Source organism: Bombus terrestris, chromosome 11 (assembly GCF_910591885.1).
Source record: "Bombus terrestris chromosome 11, iyBomTerr1.2, whole genome shotgun sequence".
NCBI lineage: Eukaryota > Metazoa > Arthropoda > Insecta > Hymenoptera > Apidae > Bombus > Bombus terrestris.
This window is the reverse complement of record NC_063279.1, coordinates 16666440-16688461: the sequence shown is the minus strand read 5'-3', so window position 1 is coordinate 16688461 and position 22022 is coordinate 16666440. Positions and strand designations below refer to the sequence as shown.

At 28.5% G+C, this 22022-nt stretch overlaps 2 protein-coding genes across 6 annotated transcripts in view; both read left to right on the top strand.

Moving 5' to 3' along the window:
* Positions 1-1092: 1092 nt before the first annotated feature.
* LOC100643903 (probable ATP-dependent RNA helicase pitchoune) lies at positions 1093-7873 on the top strand. 2 transcript variants are annotated; one of them, XM_012314147.3, is made up of 10 exons: positions 1093-1335; positions 1432-1536; positions 3458-3526; positions 4580-4840; positions 4904-5218; positions 5293-5594; positions 5681-5833; positions 5910-6080; positions 7150-7327; positions 7629-7873. In XM_012314147.3, the coding sequence occupies exons 1-10, from the start codon at positions 1233-1235 to the stop codon at positions 7718-7720; spliced, it is 1749 nt and encodes a 582-aa protein (XP_012169537.2). In that variant the 5' UTR covers positions 1093-1232; the 3' UTR covers positions 7721-7873. The 2 variants fall into 2 exon arrangements, with proteins under 2 accessions (XP_012169537.2, XP_003399387.2); XM_003399339.4 differs by having other exon boundaries at positions 1094-1326.
* A 5018-nt stretch (positions 7874-12891) lies between these two features.
* Positions 12892-22022, top strand: part of LOC100651653 (protein held out wings) — a 47651-nt gene continuing 38520 nt past the window's right edge. For 3 of the 4 annotated variants that reach the window (XM_012314145.2, XM_003399321.3, XM_012314144.2), the window contains exon 1: positions 12892-14022. In XM_012314145.2, the coding sequence (XP_012169535.1) occupies positions 13896-14022 (127 nt within the window). In that variant the 5' untranslated portion in view covers positions 12892-13895. The remainder of the gene's footprint in view (positions 14023-22022) is intronic. The other variant, XM_012314146.2, reaches the window with a different exon arrangement.

Here is a 22022-nt window from a genome sequence, read left to right as displayed (position 1 = left end):
TACCATAAATTTTACTCAGTAATGGAAGTAAGATGGATGAAAATCGTAAAATTAATCACAAGGTCAAATCTCGTCTGCAGTTAATTTGTTCTTCTGTCTTTGTCGTTTCTGTAAATTAATACGCATGCAAAACAAATACATTATCGTCAGAAATATTATTCGTAGCCTACCAACTATTGAAATTACTATTAAAATGAAATTTAAGTTTTATAATAACAAAAACATTATTGCGAGAAAAGTAAATTGAACGTTATATCTAAAAAGCTATTGTATATGGAGAATATATTAAAATTATTGCATCATTTTATTGATTCATTATCGTTTGAAAGGAAAGATTTTTTTTTCTTCGTTAAAAAGATATAATAAATAATTAATTTCTCTTTCAGAGGCAACTTAGTTCAATTATTGCGCGATTTTATTATTCTCATATTTGTTTATATCGAATAGAAAAGATTTCCATAGAACCACATAATGAAACAGACTCTAATGACGTGAACCACAGCGCCACAGCATACCACGTTTGCGGTGGAACTAAATAGGTTCTTGTATATGCCGGCGCGAAACCAAATAGAACAGATTCCTAACTTCATAAGTTTTCGTATATTTTAGCATAGAATACCATCAGTACTTGGTTGCTGGAAACAATATTAGCTCGAAAACAATTAGAATTCATTTCCTCTTTGATGGTATATTGTAAAATAGTTTAGACATTAATTTTTGTAAGGTACCTTTCACTATAAGTAGTTCCATAAACAAACCCATAAAAACGGACAGAAGAGCGCGGTCCTTCAAATAATAAAGTTCAGTTTGGCGTTTAATTTAATTTCATAATATTTGTATTTTTTAATCTATGATTTCTAAGTTTGTTTAATTCATTTTCTAATAAAACCTTTCTTTTGGTTCTTATCGTATTGAAGTTTTAAGCTACTCTTTCTTCATATGAATTAAAAAAAAATAATAGGGAAAAATTAATGCGGATAGAATTCCCACATCCATCTTTTGGCTGATATTTTTAACATTGGATCAAGAATGTCCCTTCTCACATGTGTGAAGCAGGGAAAAGCCATTGATATGTCAGTGAGAGAAATGCTCTGATTGGGCGAACGTAACGCCCACTGACGGTCATTGCAAACTAGTTTTAAAGAAGACATCAATTTTCAATTTAGCACATGGATAAAACGTGTTGAGATATTTTATTGCATTAAAATAAGCATTTAATTTGTTAAATAAATATGTCAGTACCTAATAAAGTTTTAATGCGAAAAATTAAGAAAAAAGAAAAGAAGAAGCTTGAAGTATTGAAAGAACGGGAGAAGCAAGTACAAGGTTATAAATGTAGTCATAAAATATAATTTACTATTGTTATATTATAACCTATTTTTACATAAAATTATTAGCTCTTACTGATAATCTATTTTATATTAATGGCAGGTGAAGCTCCAATTAAAAATTTAGAAGATGATATTCAAGAAAATGAGGTAGATGTTATGAATGAATCGAAACGACATCAGTCACAAGAAAGTGTGCCAGTAAAAAGTAAGTTAAAATAATTATTTATTTGATTTCTACAATTTAGATTATATTTATTAATATTTTAATTTTCCTCAAAACTGAAAATAGAATGTATTTATGTTTGTTATATTTCTAAGGCACATATAAAGTATATACAATAGTGAAAGTATCGCTATGTAGAATTTAATTTGTTAACTGAAATTAGTATATTAACATCTGTTAAAATCAAAACAGATTTACTCAAAGTAATTGCTTTTTATAATTTCCTAATTTCAATCTGAACCATGTTTGAAAAAAATTCTTTGATATTTCAGTAACCTTTTAATGTTCATATTCTTTACCATCTAACCATAAAAAAATAATACATAATAGAATAGAAAGTGTGATGTAAATAGTAAACGAAAGTAATTCTTTCTACAAATGTGAAATATATAATTTACAATTACCGTAAAAATGTTCAAAGTTTAATTTCTTATCTTCTTGGATGAGTGAAAATAATAGATTGGATATCTCTAAAATTTTTATTGTTTGCATACTAATATTCATATAATGAAAAATATATATAATATACAAGATATGTCAACGAATTAATGGTAAATTTTAACAGCATGTAGTATTTATTAATACAGGCAAAAGAGTTTTAATGAACATGAATCCAAATGTAATTAGTTTTTGATCTATAGAATGTTTCCATTACTTATCTCTGTTTACATTAATCTACAACATATAATTAACATGATGGTCATTCATTTCATCACATGCTTTGACATAGTATGTGGTATGCAGAATCATTATTTAAATTATTTAAATTATGATTAATTATCTAAATACTGTAAAAGTAAGTTGAGAAATAACAGTAATTATTTAATATCAAACAATCTCTTTGGTTCCAATGACCTTCAAGTGTGTTGTCCAAATCAAAATCATGAACAGCTTTTTTTTACCATCGTTTGACTTTAGTTTCTTAGATATTCGCAAGAAACTTCAATTAAATTTATAGTACAACCATACTTCATTCTGGCATAAACAGACGCAGAGATGGCATAAAGTTTCTATGATCACAAATTTGATCATTTTATCATTGATCATGTTGTGTCCTGGAGCTCTCTTTGGATTTATGTTGTTATTAAGAATAAAACTTCCAAAAAAATAATCAAAATCTTTCTTCAAAAGATCGTGCCTAGGAGAGAAGTAAATAATAGATATTGCAGACTATACCAGTCTTGAGTCATAACATTAGATGCCTGGAGATAATTCTTTTTATATCATGCTTCTGATGGAGCTTATAATGTCTTATATTTGATTTTATATTAATATCTGATTTACGTGACCACTGGGATGTTGAATGTGATGTATTATAGACATTGATATTGAAGTGATTTTTGTCTGTGAAATGAGTTTCACAAATAAAGCATTATATGTATTTTGTGGCAGGTTGATTTCCTAGGATGATTTCCAGTTCGTTTTTATGTTGAATGAATGCAATGGCATTCCCTGTAGTAATACATATCAGCTTCATTATTTTGTAGTTAGTGTTATTTTATTTATTACCAGTGCTAACAGAAATAATAAGTTGTTTATATGTTCTGTCTTTGTTTCAATTAATTTTTCTAATCTGCTGAAATTTTCTATAGTTTATACATTAGTAGTATGGCTATTGTTGGTATTATATCATGTAGATGTTTATTAACATAAGACTGCAAAGCGACTGAGACATGAGAAATTAAACGTAGCCACATGTGCTATCTGTTTAGTCGAGAGTATATGACTTTTACTTTATATATTTTTCATCTGCATAAACTTGAGTGATCTATTTATATAATATAAAACAACTACTTGTATGTTATATTAAAAAATTTCAAATCTAAATCTTGTTTCATCAATCCAAGCATTTCCCTTAATAGAATATGTTTATTGTATAACATGTAATTATTATATGTTACAGAGAAAAGAAAGAAAATCGAAGATGATCAAACATCACAAGAAAACAATACTAATAATATAGATGAAAATTGTAAGTATTTTAAGAAAATTTCATTAATCTTTTAATTAATGTAAATTCCAAAACAAAAACATTTGCTATAAGTGACATATTATTTGGAGTTAATCATTGAAGTGCATTAAAAATATTTTTATTTAAAAAGCTTTTTTCATACAATTTTGTGGTTTATTCCTTTAAATAATCAGTATTAAATTATATTTAAGCTGTATAGTTCAATGGTATTTACAATTTTTGAACCGCATCAAATAATTCTTTGAAAAAGGTTGATTTATAGAGACTTTCGTTGCAGATAATACAACTCAACATGGTTAGATTCATTATAAAAAAATTAATCAAAAATATAGAACAGTTTATGCATTCATACCTCTACTCTGTATTAATAACTTAGTTTCATATATACAACATTAATTTCTAACTATTGTATCACAATAAGTGTGTTTTTCAATAGACAATTTTCATAACATGCTATTAAAGTTTAGTGAATGCAAAAAAAATACATGCAAATCAATAAATTTCCATAGACAACAATACTCAAATAGAGTTTATCCCTATATAAGATCTTTTTATAGTTTTGAACAATTTCTGGTTATGCGTGATAAATTTCCTTCAAAAGATTTATTACAATTGAGGATGATATTATCTAAGTATTAAATCACTTTCACGTTAATCGTATTCATTTATTTGACAAGTGACTAAAGAACTGGATATGCCAATTAAAAATGTCAATACAGTGGGGAAAATAATTATTATTAAATTTGTTTAATATTCTTTTAGAATCTAGGAAAGAACTTTTTTATAAAGAATATCATATTAAAAGTATATGAATTCATCTAAGAGAATTAAGATCAATTCTTTTTCAGTACAGAAAAATATGTATATATATTTTAAAAATCATAATTATTGCAATTTATTATTAATTAACAGATAGATAATTCTATATGTCAATTTTTTCCAAAAAGACAATTGGAGAAGTTTAGAAATTGTGAACATTATTACGTGATACATGCTGTGTATTGTGTGTATATATATATGAATATTAATTTGATTTATTTTTCATTCTTGCAGTACCTGGATCTACAATGGGTCTAACAATAGCAAATGATACAAATTTTAAAGTATTAGCAGAATCTGTTTGTGAAAATACTTTAAAAGCAATAGAAGACATGGGTTTTACAAACATGACAGAAATACAAGCAAAAGCTATACCTCCTTTACTAGAAGGAAGAGATCTAGTGGGTTCTGCAAAAACAGGATCTGGGAAAACTTTAGCATTTTTAATACCTGCTGTTGAATTAATTTATAAATTAAAATTTATGCCTCGCAATGGTATGTTAATAATATAGACAAAATATTTGGGATGTAAGTATTTCATTATATTACTATTTTTAGGCACAGGTTGTATTATTATATCTCCAACACGAGAGTTATCCATGCAAACGTTTGGAGTTTTAAAAGAACTAATGAAATATCATTACCATACATATGGTTTACTAATGGGGGGTGCTAATAGACAGACTGAAGCTCAAAAACTTGCAAAAGGAATTAATATTATCGTAGCTACCCCTGGTAGATTATTGGATCATCTACAAAATACAGCAGACTTTTTGTATAAAAATCTTCAATGTCTGGTTATTGATGAAGCTGATCGTATCTTAGATATTGGTTTTGAAGAAGAACTAAAACAAATTATTAACATTTTACCAAGTTAGTTCAATCTTTCATATTTTTGTAGCAGAAATAATGATAATGATAAAGAATATATACATATTTTATTATAGAAAAGAGATTAACAATGTTGTTCAGTGCAACACAAACCAAGCGAACGGAAATGTTAACTACTTTAGCTTTAAAAAAGGAACCAGTTTATGTTGGTGTTGATGATGATAAGGAGAAGGCAACAGTAGAAGGTTTAGAACAGGGTTATGTTGTGTGCCCCAGTGAAAAGAGATTTTTACTTTTATTTACTTTTTTAAAAAAGAACAGAAAGAAAAAGGTTATGGTTTTCTTCAGTTCGTGCATGTCAGTCAAATATCACCATGAACTACTAAATTACATTGATTTGCCAGTATTAAGCATACATGTACGGTACAATGTGGAATACTTTCAATTAGTACTTTCAATTAAACACCTAACAGTTTTATATTACATATTTTAATTATTTAATAGGGGAAACAGAAACAAACAAAGAGAACAACAACATTTTTCCAATTCTGTAACGCGTCTTCTGGTATACTCCTTTGTACTGATGTGGCTGCTCGTGGTCTTGATATACCAGCTGTTGATTGGATTGTACAATATGATCCTCCAGATGATCCTAAGGTAAATTAAATTAAATGTAACATAATGCAAACATTATTAAATTGGTAATGAATATAATAGCTAAATGCTGTTGCAGGAATATATTCATCGTGTTGGTAGAACAGCTCGAGGAGAAGGTAGCAGCGGTCATGCGTTACTAATTTTAAGGCCAGAGGAACTTGGTTTCCTCCGTTATCTTAAACAGGCTAGAGTACCTGTAAACGAATTTGATTTTTCATGGAATAAAATTGCTGATATTCAATTACAGGTAAATATACATATTATAATTTTTAATTTTTAACTAAAAATTTATAGAATTGGAAATATTTTATGTACAGAAATCTGTGAATCCATATTAAAACTTCACAAAATGAAGATAGCGAAACATAATCTCTAAATTTTATTCAATTTTGTAACAAAGTCAATTTGTAGAATTTGTCAAAACAAGAATGATTATGTTCCTATATATCTATACATATACCTAATATTTTAGGTATATGTAGGAAGTTAATAGTTTTTGATATATTCATAATTAACGAATCATGCCTTATGTTTTAAAATACACAACATGTGTATCATGGTTATTACTGATATATGGTGTCTGTACACCAAATATAAAAAATATTCTTTTCTTTTCCAATTTTGGCCTTATTTTTATCGTAGAATAATATATATACAATATATATTATATTATATAATATATATTATTAATTAAATTAATGTATTGCAAGTTCTTCTAATACATCTATATATATAGGTAATTAGAATAATATAATTAAATGTGATACATATTTGAATAATATAATAAGATAAAAAATGATATAGTTATATATATATCTGTATTACTCTAAATTTTCTTGAGCTTTCTTTTTTTAAAAGTCATAGCTAACAGATACGTAATAATTGTGTGTGCAAACATTTTCTGTAAACTATAAAATGCAAAGACGATTAAAAATGTAAATTAACTACACGAATTGGATACCTTAAGTATCAGTTACAATATTTCAGACTAAAATAAATTGAATTTTTTTGTTATTTCCATCTACAAATATAAATAACTTTAACTCTAACATTTTGAATGCACAGAAAAAACAAAATGTGTATGACAAGAAAATGAGTTTCTTCTATATTTGTTTTACATTAAACCATAATTTTCCATAATAAATATTATAAAAATTTAGAGATATTTAATAATGTATAATGCTATTAAATTTGATACTTCTTATCATTAATTTCTATTGTTTTAAAGTAATTCTAATAATTGTTTCAATATAGTTATGACTATCTGAAGTGCTCTACATTAAAATAATTATATTGTGTTTCTTCATCTGTTTTAGCTTGAAAAATTGGTTTCGAAGAATTATTTTTTAAATATGTCAGCAAAAGAAGCCTTCAAAGCATATGTGAGGGCATATGATTCTCATCATTTGAAACAAATTTTTGATATTGAAACCCTGGACTTATCAAAGGTCGCAAAATCTTTTGGGTTTGTCGTTCCACCAGCTGTGGACTTGAGTATCCTTTTTAATATAGTCTCTTATTGAGATTTCAATAATATTTGGTATTTTAATACTTAATTTGCGTATTTACTATATTCATTTACTATATGTATATGCGTATGATGCACAGAAAACTAGATTTCGATTATATAAAATGTTAAAAATGTTCTTTCTTTATTTGCTATATTTTTATAATGCGCAGAAAATTTTTTATTCTTTATATATTTTTGTTTGGATTACATATATGTACCTGATAGCTGCATTTATATATACAAATATCGTAGAAAAATTGCTTCCTTAACATTATTTTATTTTAGAAGTGGGAGTAAGTAAAAATTCCCGACCACGAAAAAAATTAGGTGGAGGCGGTTATGGATACTCTAAATTTAAATCACGGTCTAACTTTTAAATTGATTATCTTATATAAAATGCAAAATACGATTTACCTAATTTTACAAAGAAATAAGATATATTTCATAAAACATAATTCTTTATTTACCTTTTTAAGGTATTGTACAAAATGCAAAATTTGTATAAAATATTACAAAATTTATAAATAAGACATGTGTGAATATTTATTTCCTGAAATAATTGTATTGTTTGTAAGAGTATTTTAAATGGTAACTAATGAATTATTTATATATACTGCAATTTGTAAAACTATATAATCACTGTTGCCATATGTAATTATTTTATTATCACAGTATGAAGTATAATATAGAGATATAGAATCCATCTAGATATATTATAATATTTTTTACAACTGTATTAAATTAGGTTAGATTTAAGTAAAGTTAACTTATTCGAGGAAAAATTTGATTCATCCGTAAAGATTTTATTTCATGCTACGCTAACAAATATTTAATTATGCCATATTAATATTTTATTTTATTTTTTTATTTTTTGTGACTAAAAGATAAATAGCATACTAGTTAATTATACTATGATCCATGAAACAGTTTTTAAAGTAATTACACAGAATACATTCTCAAAAAAAAAGCGGTAAAACTTGTGGTACTATAGCTTATTGATTTAAAAGTAATGGAAGACTGTAAACAGATATAGAATATCTCACATAAATATATTGTAAAGTACTCAGCATTACTAGAATATGATGGCAATAAATTATATATTATGTTATTATATATAACTGGTGCTGCTTAAGTATTATAAAATAACCAATATATTCTTTTAATTATTTATATTACCTGTCATTTTTTATAAAATAAACAACTAAAAAGAAACTATTGATTGGTGAAAAATGACAAGAGAAATACTTTATGTGTGACACCCACGCTATTTCTCAGTAGTACCATGTATGGCACATGGTGTATGACGTCAACGCTACTTTATACTAACCAATACATGTGTGTAGGCGTGTTGGATATGGCACAAAAGGTAACGCTCGTGGGATAACACTAAGGCGACAGAATTTATAATCGATCTCTGTTTTTGAGTCACGTCTTTATAGATTACTATTTCCTCTAAAATTCCTCTTCTCTCTTTTCAAGAAATAAAATTACGATATATATTTTACTTTTTCAATAAGGTGTATACGTTTTTACTTTTAACTTTTATTGTTATCACCTGTGATCCTTTAAACAATTGTAAAGAAGAATTTATTGTCAATAGCATCAAATAATATATATTTCCTCCATTTAATAGATATCTATATTTTTATTCTATACGACTTAACGTAAAACTTAAAATAAATTTCAAACATTTAAAAAAACTAAAGAGAAACGTTTCAATACTCAAATTTTTTATATGTAACATTATATAATAATGTAGAGAATTGGCCATAGATTTACAAAAATGAACCTTTCATATTTTTCTTATTCAAAAATGGGCACATTTTTTGTAAATAATTTGAATGAGCATTTTTGTACAAACTAATCAAGGACAATGTTAACATTTACCAATATTTAATTGTTATATTATGCATCTTTCAGTCCTTGTCCAAGGACTATAATAAAAATTGAAAGAAATTATTGTTTGTGAAAATTATTTTCTAAATAAAATGTTTTTTCATTACCGTTTGATTACTTCAAAAGCAAGGGAATATTTTGAACAACATAACTATTTGAAATAATTTAATCTTGCAAGTTCAAATAACTCTCTACCCTCCATGTGGCTGTATTTTTAGTTATATTAAATTGTATATATACTAATAGTAATAATTAGACAATAATAAAATATCAACAGAATTTAAATACTGATACATAATGCCAGGTTTGAGCAAATATATTAGTCGTATATTTATTTTGTTTCGTGTCAAGTTTCCCTGTAAACTTGCGATATGAATGTGTGCAAAAGTGTAATTTATGTTAATATTAAGTATGTTTTGTGTATTTATCACGTAGATTGAAACATCGAAGTAATATGAACACATCGTTTGAAAATCAAGAGAATTATAGAATAAAAATAATTACATAAAAAATACAATAAAATTTATCTATTATTCATTGTATTCATGAGTGAAATGAAATTTTCAGTATAAGAAGTTCCATTTTCAATCAAACTTATTTTGAGAACTTTTGTATATGTAACTATTGGTTATTTTGTTGTGTCATTTAATACTAGATTAAAACTTAAAACAAACGCAATTATATATAATATAAAAAATATACATACGAAATTAATAAATAAGTATCCTTTACGACATCCTTTATGAATTTAAAACAACCCTGTGTAACAATAATGCAAAAAACATTGCACAATCATGAAGAACTTTAATCATAATATAAAATTTTGTTTAATTTATTCATTCACGGATTTTAACTTTTTCACTTTTATTACATTTTCAATTTTGACATTTTTCGTATCTAAAATTTCCTTAATACAAAATTTTTAATAAAATTATTTTGTTAAGAGAACTATAATTATATTGAAAAAACATAATATAAACAAACATCAAGAGTAAACATAAATGAGAATAGTATCAAGCAATCAAGCAATATTTCTAATTATAGCATACAGGGTGTTTACGCTATTAATTCTCAACTTTTTCTCCGCAATTGATAAATTTACGGTAGAAAAAGATAAAGTTTCCTACCTTTTATATTTGTCATGGTTTATACGTAACAACATAGCTATAACCATTTCCAAATGGATAGTTGTAGTTGTTTTTATATTATAAATATATAAAAAGTGAAAACTATGAAAGTTAGGAGAATATTTTAGAGATTTTGTATGACTGCATTTACTTTACTAATAAAGTATCTAAATATGGTTACGAAATTCTTAATATCGGACATTATAACTAGAAAGAAGAATAACTTCATAACTGCAGCAGTATCTATTCTGTTTGGATACAAAATCCAGTGAAGAGAGACATTAAATTCCTTCATGTTTATATTTCAATAAAATATAGAATATTATTGAATCATAAGTTGTTCAATTTGTTTCATTGACATATCGAAAAATAAACGTAATGTACTTCCATATAACGTAAGAAAGATTATAGCTAACTATCGATTTAATAATATTTCTGGTGTATCGTTTTTACGCGAGAAATCATTGTGCAATATTAAATATTAGAAATAGTAAAAGCTTGTTCTTTTGTATTTTTCCTCGCAAATTTACTATTTATAGAAAAATCGGTAGCAACTAACAGCGTAAACACTCTGTATGATGTATATTTTAGTGGGAATCTTACTAGAAAAGAAAAAATGTATATATTTTTAAAATTTTTAACGGCAAGATAAAATCACATTAATAATTCGATCAGTCGGCAGTATCCTTTATGCAATGACTTCATACAGTGCAATATTAATATGATGCGTAATTATATTGAATATTTGATTTCGAAAACTTGTTAACATTAAAGGAATGTGTCTCTTTTGGTAAAACTAGTGTCAAAAAGCGAAGAAATTAATAAATATTTACTTTTAAATAATTACTTTTATAATTCATTGCTTTGAATTATTATATACACATGAAACAACTAATAAAGATATGTTTGCGAGAGTAGATTGTCAAATAATAAAAACAACGGCAAGGTAGTTGTGATTTATATTTATATTACGATTGTTAATTAAAGAAATTTATATGTTAAGATTAATAAATTTAAAATCACGTTTTCTTTATTATCCAAAATTATCATTTTTAAAATAATTTTTATACATCAAAAATTTAATAAACCTGTTCAGGAAATGTAATTATTTGTTAATCGATATTACATTATTATCTCCTATGCGATACATCAATCAATGCGTAGTTCGAATCCATGATACGATACATTGCGTGGCTGCAAATTGAAAGTAGGTAGAAGCATTAATTATACATTCTAAAGTATACTTCGACATTATAACGTATCTAGTTGAGTGCGTTGATACTCTGTATTATTATAATCGGAAGAGTTTTGCATATGGTAAAATAAGTCATATATTCATGCTATATATATATATCCATTAACGTATAGCGTTAAAAAATTTTTTGAGAATTCAACTAATTTTTACGCTCTCTTTTTTCTTAAATTACATTAATTCTAAATATTTTAAAACTTAATATATCTGTATTTTATACAATCAACGATAACTCTTTGTTACTTAAAATAAAATACAATAAAATTCCTAAATACATATTTCTACTTGATTATAATAAACAAATTTTTATTTTGTTGTTTGGCCGTTTTAGTAATAAACACGAAAGTTCTTTTAGAAGTAATTGGTTTATATTTAAAATGCACAAATAACGTTGTATGAATTATATCAAAACGAATATGTATCTTTTCTGTAATAGCTTCATTGATAGTTCATACAAATTTATAGAATTCACGAAAGAATATTTTCAATAAGTTAAGCATCCAGATTAGAATACATTAATATATAATAATATGTTACATAATCAATTTCTTGTTATTTGGTTTGTAAATGAACATTATTAAGCACATACTAACACCTAATCCTACACTTAAATATACTTGTTCTAAATGTCACTAATTAAACGATTAAAGAAACTATTTGATGCAGTTTATCGTCTCGAAAATTTACGTACAAAATAATTTTCAGCTGACTCTAAAATATCGAGTTAAAGTCGAAATCTATATTTAGCTTGTGGTTTATTTAAAGCATTACGTGTGTTTCGTTAGATGATCAGCTAATTTTATTGAATTTAGAAAAATTTGTCGTAAATGGCAGGCCAGAAATAAATTAGAGTACCAAAGAAGGTATATAAAGTTAGTAAATACAAATGTTTGATACGTAGAGAATGAGTTTCTCATTTCTCTTTCAGTAATGAGCACGTAATTAAGCGAATAAAGCCTATTCAATAGATTGGTCGCATATAGATCAACGTCCTTGATTTTGGTAGTCCCTCGCACAACGGCAGGATATACGAATAAACGTGTTTCGTGATGTTCCGTTAACAAAAAGAATTTCATGAAACGGAGTGGCGGCCGACTCATGAATCACAAAGATCGCAAGAGGCAGGGTATGCTAGTAGATATCTACGTCCCTGAATTATCCAACTTGTATGCGGTGATGGTATGGCGCGTACCTCACGATCACGATCAGTACTCGCGCGTACGCAGAGGCCGTATATGGTAGTGGGCGGTAGAAGCGCGCCGATAGAGGTACGCAAGACCAATACACGGACGACGCATGCGCAAAACAAGTGCTGCGCATGCGTTCAAACTCAGGAATCTACGGGTAGCTCACCGCGGCACATGCATGGATAGTGCAGTAGAGCCGAGAATCCCGTAGCGTGTGTTTGTTTTTAATTTCGCGATCTACGATCTAACTTTTTAACCTTAACAGAATCCAACTCGTGAGAGAGGCTGTATTCTTCTTCTCTCTCTCTTTCTCCCCCTCTCTCTTTCTTTCTCCTTTCTCTCTTCCTCTCAGTGTCTAATTTTCCTGCCTTTCCCTTCCTCTATCTCTCTTTCCTTTTTCTCCTTCCCTCCTTCTTTCTTTTTCTTCCCCCTTCTCTCTTCCTCTCCTTTCCTTCTCCTCCTCTTCCTTCTCAACCCTCCTCGTCTTTCCTTTCTCCTCCGCTTCTTCTCCCTTGTTCGCAGTTTCGCTCTCTCTCTCTTTCTCGCGCGTGCTACTTCTTTCCTTGTCCCTCCTTCTATCCTCCCTGTTTCTGTCGCTCTTACATACTTCTCTCCCTCTCCTCCACCTCCACCACCTCCTCCTCCTCCTCCTCCTCCTTTACCTCCTCCTCCTCCTCCTCCTTTACCTCCTCCTTCTCCTTCTTATACATAGTATACTGACTCCGCTATTTCTAAAAACGTAACGCAATCGTGGCGACGTATGCGAGGAGCGCGCCAGAGAAACCACGAGTGAGAAGGCGCGACGCACGAACAGCGAGTTGTATTAATTACGAGATAATTGTGCGAAAAATAAAAAGGCAAAGTGATATAATAGTGAATAATTGAAAAATCAGCGTTAACGTTGTGCAAAACCAAAACGTGAAAGGACTACTGTTGTTTTGAATCTTAATTGCAACGTCGTCTGTCTCTTGCTCGTTTACGTTTAACGATCACTTTTTCTTTCCGTTTCCCTCTCTTTGCAATACCTTTTTTGTTTTTGTATCTTTTTCTATTTTCGCGTGACCGCCATAGGAGTAATCAAGTAATTGCGATGTGTGATAATACTAACACGACGACGCAGAGTATAGCGGACTACCTGTCACAGTTACTAAAAGATCGAAAGCAGTTAGCTGCTTTCCCTAATGTCTTCATACATGTAGAGCGCCTACTAGACGAAGGTAAGCAACCATTAATCCACTAATATCTTCTGTACCTTCGGTAATGCATCATTTCACTCGCGACACGCCTTACTTTGGTTGCATGATTAACGCCCACAGCGATTCATACTTGGAGTTCGGTCCAAGCATGTTCTACATGCCTGTGAAACTTTCGCCATAGTTTCTGAGATCTTACGGATTTCGCTACGGCATTCGTGCACGCGAAAAAAATACGCAACGTCGCGTCGCGTCGTGTCGAGGAACGCTGTTCATGCCTGAGATACCGGTTCTTGTTACCTCGTAGTTTCCCATAATCGGCAACGAACTGCTCGCAAACATCGTATCTCGATCATGTGTCACGTGTTACGCGTCCCGGTCTGCTCTTCGTGTCTTCGAGCCTGCCGTTCACTTTATTTTTCCAATTTTCTACGTCGGAGCGAGAAGGACAGGAAATTAACTTATACAATGTAAGTTGATCAAAGTAACTTACAATTTCATGTGACTTACGATCCATATACATAACTGATCGATTCTACTAATCTTGACATAATTCGATTTAGTCTATTCGGCATTCCGCCAGCCTGGCTCAGAATTATTGCATACGATTGAGGAAACAAGATATGAAATAACGGGTGAGGAAACTGTCATTCTGAAAATCAACTATACAAATCTACTAATGTCATGGATTATGGAAAATTCGTAGTGCACAGTTTGCTCACGCCCGTATTTTATGTTTGCGTTTCTCTTGCTCGTTAATATGTGTTTTCTCTATAATCTGCTTCACTCGTATCAACCATTCTGGAGAATAGTTTTTCACTCTCTATTTTTAGACAGTCTTGTGCGCGCGTCACGTACGTGTATGCACTGTACACATGCAGACTTTACGACATGTTTACGGTGCTTTCAGTTTTTTTCTAGACGAGAAACCTATTTCGTAAATTTTCATATAAAATCTAATAAATTGTTTAATATATCGTAACATATCGCCGCTCTATGTAGTTCTCAACTATTCTGTCTCCACTGCTTTGTAAACTGAGAAAACTCAGTCTAAAGTTTATGATGTTTATATTATTGTGCGGTGTTAGGGCTTAACAGAACTGAATATTTATTGCTTTCTAACTGGAATTTTCATCGTATTATCACCAAATTGTATTCTTTATAACAATGAGACATACGTACTTATATGAATTAATCAATTCCTTGTGTTTTTTTGAAAAATGGAGTTAGAACTAATTACGAACCAGGGCGACGATATATTAAATTTATCTTGTGCGTTGTACATTTGAGTATTATATGTCATTGGGAAACAAGAAAAGTTTGCAAATTAAAGTTAGTAATTTAAAAGATGAACAAAGAGATACATGTAATATCCTGAATGCAGAAAATTTTAAGCATCCAGTCTACACACGAATTATTTCGTATTTTTGGTTTGTAAATTGTGTCTCTAAATTCTATTATCACTTCATGTGTACGATTTTCTGATATATACTTGTTCCAATATACGAACCACTTAAAAGGGAAACTGATCAATTCGGTTTTTTGCAAATGTCAATTTTCATTATTCAGATACACGATTTACGTTCAATTCTCAAGTAGTAAATGACTTAATTTCATAAGCTCATTTTGCTCATGGGCATGGCGTAAATAATATTATCTACGCTCTAAGGCAAATTTTAAAAAATTACGTTCATAATTCTAATTGTCAACTTTCATAGTTAATCAATGTGGCTTCAAGACGATTCATATTCATATATGTATTTTTTGTTCATTCGTATAATGTAATTTCAGTATACATACTTATATATATATCATATATAGGGTTTGTGTTGAAAACTTGGCTTATTGTATTTCTGACTTCTCTTTAAATTACTGAAGCATGAGTCACGTGGAAATACATATAATTTAATAGCACTGTTATTATAATAAAGCACGAATTATAAAGTAAAATATATATTTTCTGTATATCTGGTTAAATTATTATTTGGTTTCTTTACGAATGAATTTATTTTAAGTACCTAAAACTTGAACAAAAACTATACTTTGGAAATAATACCTTCTGATTGTGAAATATCATTTTATGAAAGAGCTACTATTTATGTATTTTCTAAAATACTTTAATATCTTTCGAAATATGTTTGTCAATATTTATTTCATGTTTTTAGCATTTTTACTATATGTGTCATTTTGCTATGTATACGCAAACATATTCTCAGTGAATCTAATTGAATAATTTAATTCACAAGAAGTTATAAAATGATTATTCTATCGTGACTTATTGTCAGTAGTAAAATTATACTTAATACGAGCATTTAACTCTTGGAAGGGAAATGCATAACCTATATCTAAATAGCATATTATTACTGCATCGAAACAATCATTTACTATATATGTATTTATTAAAAGGTTAAAGGGTATATATATTTATTTTTATACTATAATTATATAATAATTATATAAATGGTAATATTCGTATTTATTTAACATAAATCATGATGATTAGTGTTTAAAAGTAACTTTGTAAGTAATAGTTCTGATAGTGCCTACAATCATAGATTCCTATCATTTATGATTGTAACTTGTATTTGCATTTGTAAATAACAGATACATAGTTACTCCGTAGTATGTGATTTACATATAGAAAAATAATAAATTTAAAAGTAATTTTTGTCATTTTTGCAGCTAAATACGTGTTATTTTAATAACTATAATAAAGTTCTAAATGTATTATTTTAGTAACTATAACAAATAAATGTATGTATAGATTATATTTGGAAAATCAGGTGAAAGCTTCTCTGTTATTTTTGATTTGCTTGAAAATAACATTATTTAAAGCGTATGTGCATTCGAGTCGTCTATACTGTTTCACAGGAAATGTGTCAAATGACGTTTACGACAAGAACCGGTTTTGCGAAAGCTCTCTGATCTCGCGCATTCCTACAAGGATATAGTCCTGTTGATGCAAAGAAATTCATTTTATTCTTCTCCTCTTCGATTCAATTTAGTATAATATTTCATTGATTAATCTTCAAAATTCAATTTTATGCATTTCTTATTCCTTATATTGATTCATACTTCATACATATCTTAACTTTTGTACGAGTATATCGATTCATAAACGAGAAACCTCTCGTCAATAATTTTGTTCAGATATTGTGCTTGCTATATAAGTATACTTGCTACGTTAACTAAATTATATTATTTAAAAAAAAAAAAAATCGACGAACAACGTCTTGCTAACAACTTCAGAATATTAGAACCTTTAGTAAAAATTAGAATATTATATATCCTTATATTATTATATATTGTGTTGTTTTAACACAAGAAGTTATCGCTAATATCTTTGACAGTCGGTGCGACTTTAAGTAATACAACATCAACTCCAATTAACAGGATTAGAAAATCTGGTAATACGTATATATTTTGATGCATCTATTATGTGCTCTGGTGTACGACGCCTTCAGACGAAAGTACGGTTTGCATTGCACGCATTTAGTCTTCTGTTACATTCTAAACAATCTTTTCGACAAGGATTTTAACGTATACGGAGCTTCTCTCCGACCTAAACTTCTCTTGTCTGCTAAAAGTTGAACTAGCTTACAACTGAGGACGAACACGTAGTATTAAACGTAGTGAAAGAAAATTAGCGAAATATTGAAAAGAACAAACATGTCATAACGCGTTATGATGTAGACCTGGAGTCTCCGCACAATGTTGTTCATCGTAATGCATAGTTCATGATGGCTCAACCGTATTGCAATCGTGTTCGAAAGATCTATTTCGAACACGACGTAGCAAGTTTTCTCGGTGACCTAGTGGCGTGAATAGAACTCGTTGTCAAGCGCGTCCTTTCGAAACTGTCTAGCGAAAACTTGGACAGACACGAGGTCTAGTTTTCTTCTGCTACTAGGTCGTTGTGCTTAATCATTTCAAATGGAAACGTATGAAATCATACACGGTCTCAAATATAATAGATTGATTAGTGTCGTATCACATCTCACGGAACAATTCATACATACTTCAAGGAAATCGAGCTTTTCCTATCTATATGTATACCGATAATCTCATTTAGATCAAATATATCTATCTAGATTTTAATGAAGTATGTAAGTTAGATATAAACATTAAAACAATGCATTAAGAATAATTTCTTTAATCTCCATTTGCATTTCTTTCATTTTGAAGTAAGGATTTAATTTCAGTAATGATTATAAAGGGCACTGCTGTATTTTGCTATTGCATCTTCAATCAATATCTTTTCGCAGACATAAAACTTTTCAAGCAAGTGAGAAGCGATAGTTTCAAAGATTAACATTGGTGTGTACTTACATATATTGAGGTCGATTATAACAATAATATTTTCGTATCTTTGAAACTTTTATTTCGTTTAAAGCTTGTCGATAAGTAAGCTTCCAGTAAACTTACATATTTCACATTCTCATTTTCACTATTCGTTCTCTCCGCTAACTGTTTCCCTGTTATTCAATTTCTTGCTTGCACTTGACCTGATCTGTTTACAAGTATTCAAAACATTAAAACACGACCATAATCTGCCATAATAAGTTACAAATGTAAATAGTCTCCTTATATGTATCTCTAACGACTGCTACTACTAATAATTACTAAATGTAGTAGTGAAGAACTTCCAATGTTTTCAATAAATGTATTAAAGAATTTATTACATCCTAATTTATGTTTAACTTTTTGTGTAATGAAATTTTATGAAATTGTCCTTATATTTGATCAAACTTTTTCTGCTTGCGGTTTGCATAGTACCTATATTTGCGCTCATTACTATTAATGAAATTGACATAAAGTTTAACGAATAACACTGTAATATCTGGTTGATTTGATTTTCAATAAGCATAGATTTTTAGTATAATCTAAATAAATAGGTATATGTGTAATGTTTCCAAGGTTGATACACGACATTTATACTTATTCGATTAAATAAACTTTAGAAATTGTTTCTGTATATTCACAAAAATTATATTCTTTTCACTATAATAATACAACTGGTGAAATCAGTAACTAGAATTGATATTTATGTATTACTATTTTTATTCAAAAATATCTAAATTATTTCTCCTGACATTAACCGAACGAACAAATATATAAGTATGTATATACATATATTTAATTTTGTGCATATAGTGAATTTGCAGTATATCAGGCAGACAGGTTATTAATTAGCTTTTAATGAAAAAAACGCTGAGACGATGGTCTGTACGTAAAAATAAAAATACATACATGAGCAAGTACATCCAAAAAATACATCCAATGAGAAAGATGGAGAGGAAGAGTGTATGTGTGTGTGTTATTAGTTGACAAAAGGGAAGTAAGGTGGGTGAAGAAGAAACGATTTCCTCGAAAGCAGAGAACCACGTGTTTATACTTTCTTCGTTTCCCTTTGATATTCTTAGCATGTTGAATGACAAATGTTCGTACTCGCAGCTATCACTAGAGTATCAGAAGACGATTGCAAAGATTCTACTCTTCTTTTCTCTTCTGATTGTTTTCTTTAGTATGTCCTAATGATAAGTAACAAGGCGACAGTAGCAATAGCGACAGCAGTGGTTGCAAAGGCGGTAGCGGCCGCATTCCTTCTTTCTTCTTTGTTCCTCTTTACTTCTCTTCCTTTTACTTCAGCGAAGAGGTTACACATACCCGTTAGCGATCGCGGTCGATATCGTACGTAGGCACAGTTTACATAAGTACTTACTGAAACAGAAAGATATTATTATTTTTTCCACTGATATATTTAATCCCGTTCATTCTTAACTTCTTCTAATGTTGTTGGATTACCTAAATACTTAAGGTTTTCGACCGTAATAGCGATTTACATTTAAATAAATTTTATCTGATATGATAACCACTTTATAATGTGGAGATTTCAAGTGTACCACGCGCTTAATGTCAACAGTACATAAGATCGTAATCATTTGATAACAAGTTGTTGTGACAAATCTCCGATAACTGTTAGTGAAGTATTAAATTACAAGTGGTGGATCTATATAATATATTAAATGATGATTAGCAAACTTATATAGTTTACATATAGATACGTACGTTGCACTACACTTTTGCGTTTTAGATCATTCTAACAAGTTATAATCGGTTTTAATATTATTAATACAGAACAAAAGTTCAAATTAATATAGAATCATAATACTTTTTTTTAAATGAATATAACTAAATTTAATATTTTGTAATATTTAGAAAGGTACTATTTCTTTATGATTGACATTTATTTTATGAAATACGCCTTAGATGAGTGAAGTTTTATTCGTAATATGTTGCACGTAATTAGAAAATTTTATACAAAAATCCTTCAACGAACGCCGAATATTATTTTAAATGTAAGAATATGAATGTAAAATTATAATCAGATAATCAGAAAATTCCTACGATTAATTTGAATATTAACAATTAAATGATACGTAATATGAGAGTTGAACTTAGACTGCACCCAAAATAAAAGTAGAATTTTTATTTGTTCTTTAATATACGTAGGTATATAAGTACAATATCTTTCCCAAATATCATTATATCATGATCTTTCTATAATATTCCCTTCTAAACGTCATTATACTTATTCGACTTATTAATAACTCTTTTTAATGTTATCTCATTGTTATTATAAATAAGATAAACAATTTTCTGATTTTTTAATTTTTCGAGATACATATTTATTTTATGTAAATATAGGATGAAAATTATTTGCTTAACGTGAACATTAAATTCTTCCAAATTACTTGAAACCACGATACGTTAAACATAAGAATTTTTCATAATATAAAAATTTAATACGTAAGTACATGTTTTAAATTTAATCATTAATTATATCTATACTCATCTGAATGTACGAATGCGGATAATAGTTATTTTATTAAATATTAACGATTATTAAATTTTTTTTCAGGTTCATTCATTTAGAAAGTCATTATAAACATGAGAATAATATCTGAAAACATTAATGCGATTTTATCTATAGGAGTGTATTATATTGTGAATGAAATTACGATTAAAATGTAGTGGATTGAATAGTGTAGTGAAAATTGAAAGTATATATATCTGACATTCTATGTCTATATACATATTTATAGATGTATATCGAAAATTACATGCGTATTTCGTATGCAGAAATTAATAGATTTGAATGGTCAAAAAAATGTCGTATTGTATGAATAAATAGTTACTATGTTCAAAGTTTCGTATATTAGTTCATTTAAGAAACAAGTTGAGATATTAACGATAAGAAAGGAATAATATACGGATAACTATATTTTTTATAAATTTTTAAAACAATTTAATCTATTACAGATAATATGTATTTTATTTAAATATTATTCATTAACCTTCTCAGCATATCTATTATAATTTAGTAACTTGTTTACTTCTTTTATTGTAATAGAATTATTATTATTCTAATAATAATTATAATCATTAATTATGTTTTATTTCATTATTATTATTATATTTATTTATTTAACTATTTATTGTTGCATCGTCAATAATAATAGTCAACATTTCTTCAAAGTATTGTTTGCACTTCCTCTTTTGTTTCCTTTCTTTGTAGCTGCTTTTAAATAATCTGTTTCTACATTCTTATACATATAAGAGAAGGTTACCTTTTTAAATTTTATTAAATCCCTCGCAGTAGCTGTTCTACTAAGCAAAGACGTTTCTCCGTTTCTAAATAAGGAAATGTCTACGCGCCCCCACTTTTGCAGTCCTCACCGTGGTCGACCTGTCATGTCGTCATTTCGTCTATGCCTATGTCTATGTCGTGGAGACCAGACCACCGTATACGTTCTTACGCACGTATATATAATATATAGGCTGTTCCGTAAGCTTGCCATATATAGATTCCTCAAGTATCTGTGAATGTAGCGTTCATTATACACATACGGTGATACGTTTATCATGCACATTAGAATATCAGTCTATCAGCTTTTTAAATCAATAATTATCCATAGTGAATGCATATTTATGCATTTCTATTTAGTGATCTTCATTTGTTA

Coding starts and splice junctions, on each gene's coding strand:
- LOC100643903 (XM_012314147.3), top strand. CDS start 1,233: ATGTCAGTACCTAATAAAGTTTTAATGCGAAAAATTAAGAAAAAAGAA. Junction 1,336..1,431: donor GCAAGTACAAGGTTATAAAT/GTAGTCATAAAA, acceptor TATTAATGGCAG/GTGAAGCTCCAATTAAAAAT. Junction 5,219..5,292: donor AATTATTAACATTTTACCAA/GTTAGTTCAATC, acceptor ATTTTATTATAG/AAAAGAGATTAACAATGTTG.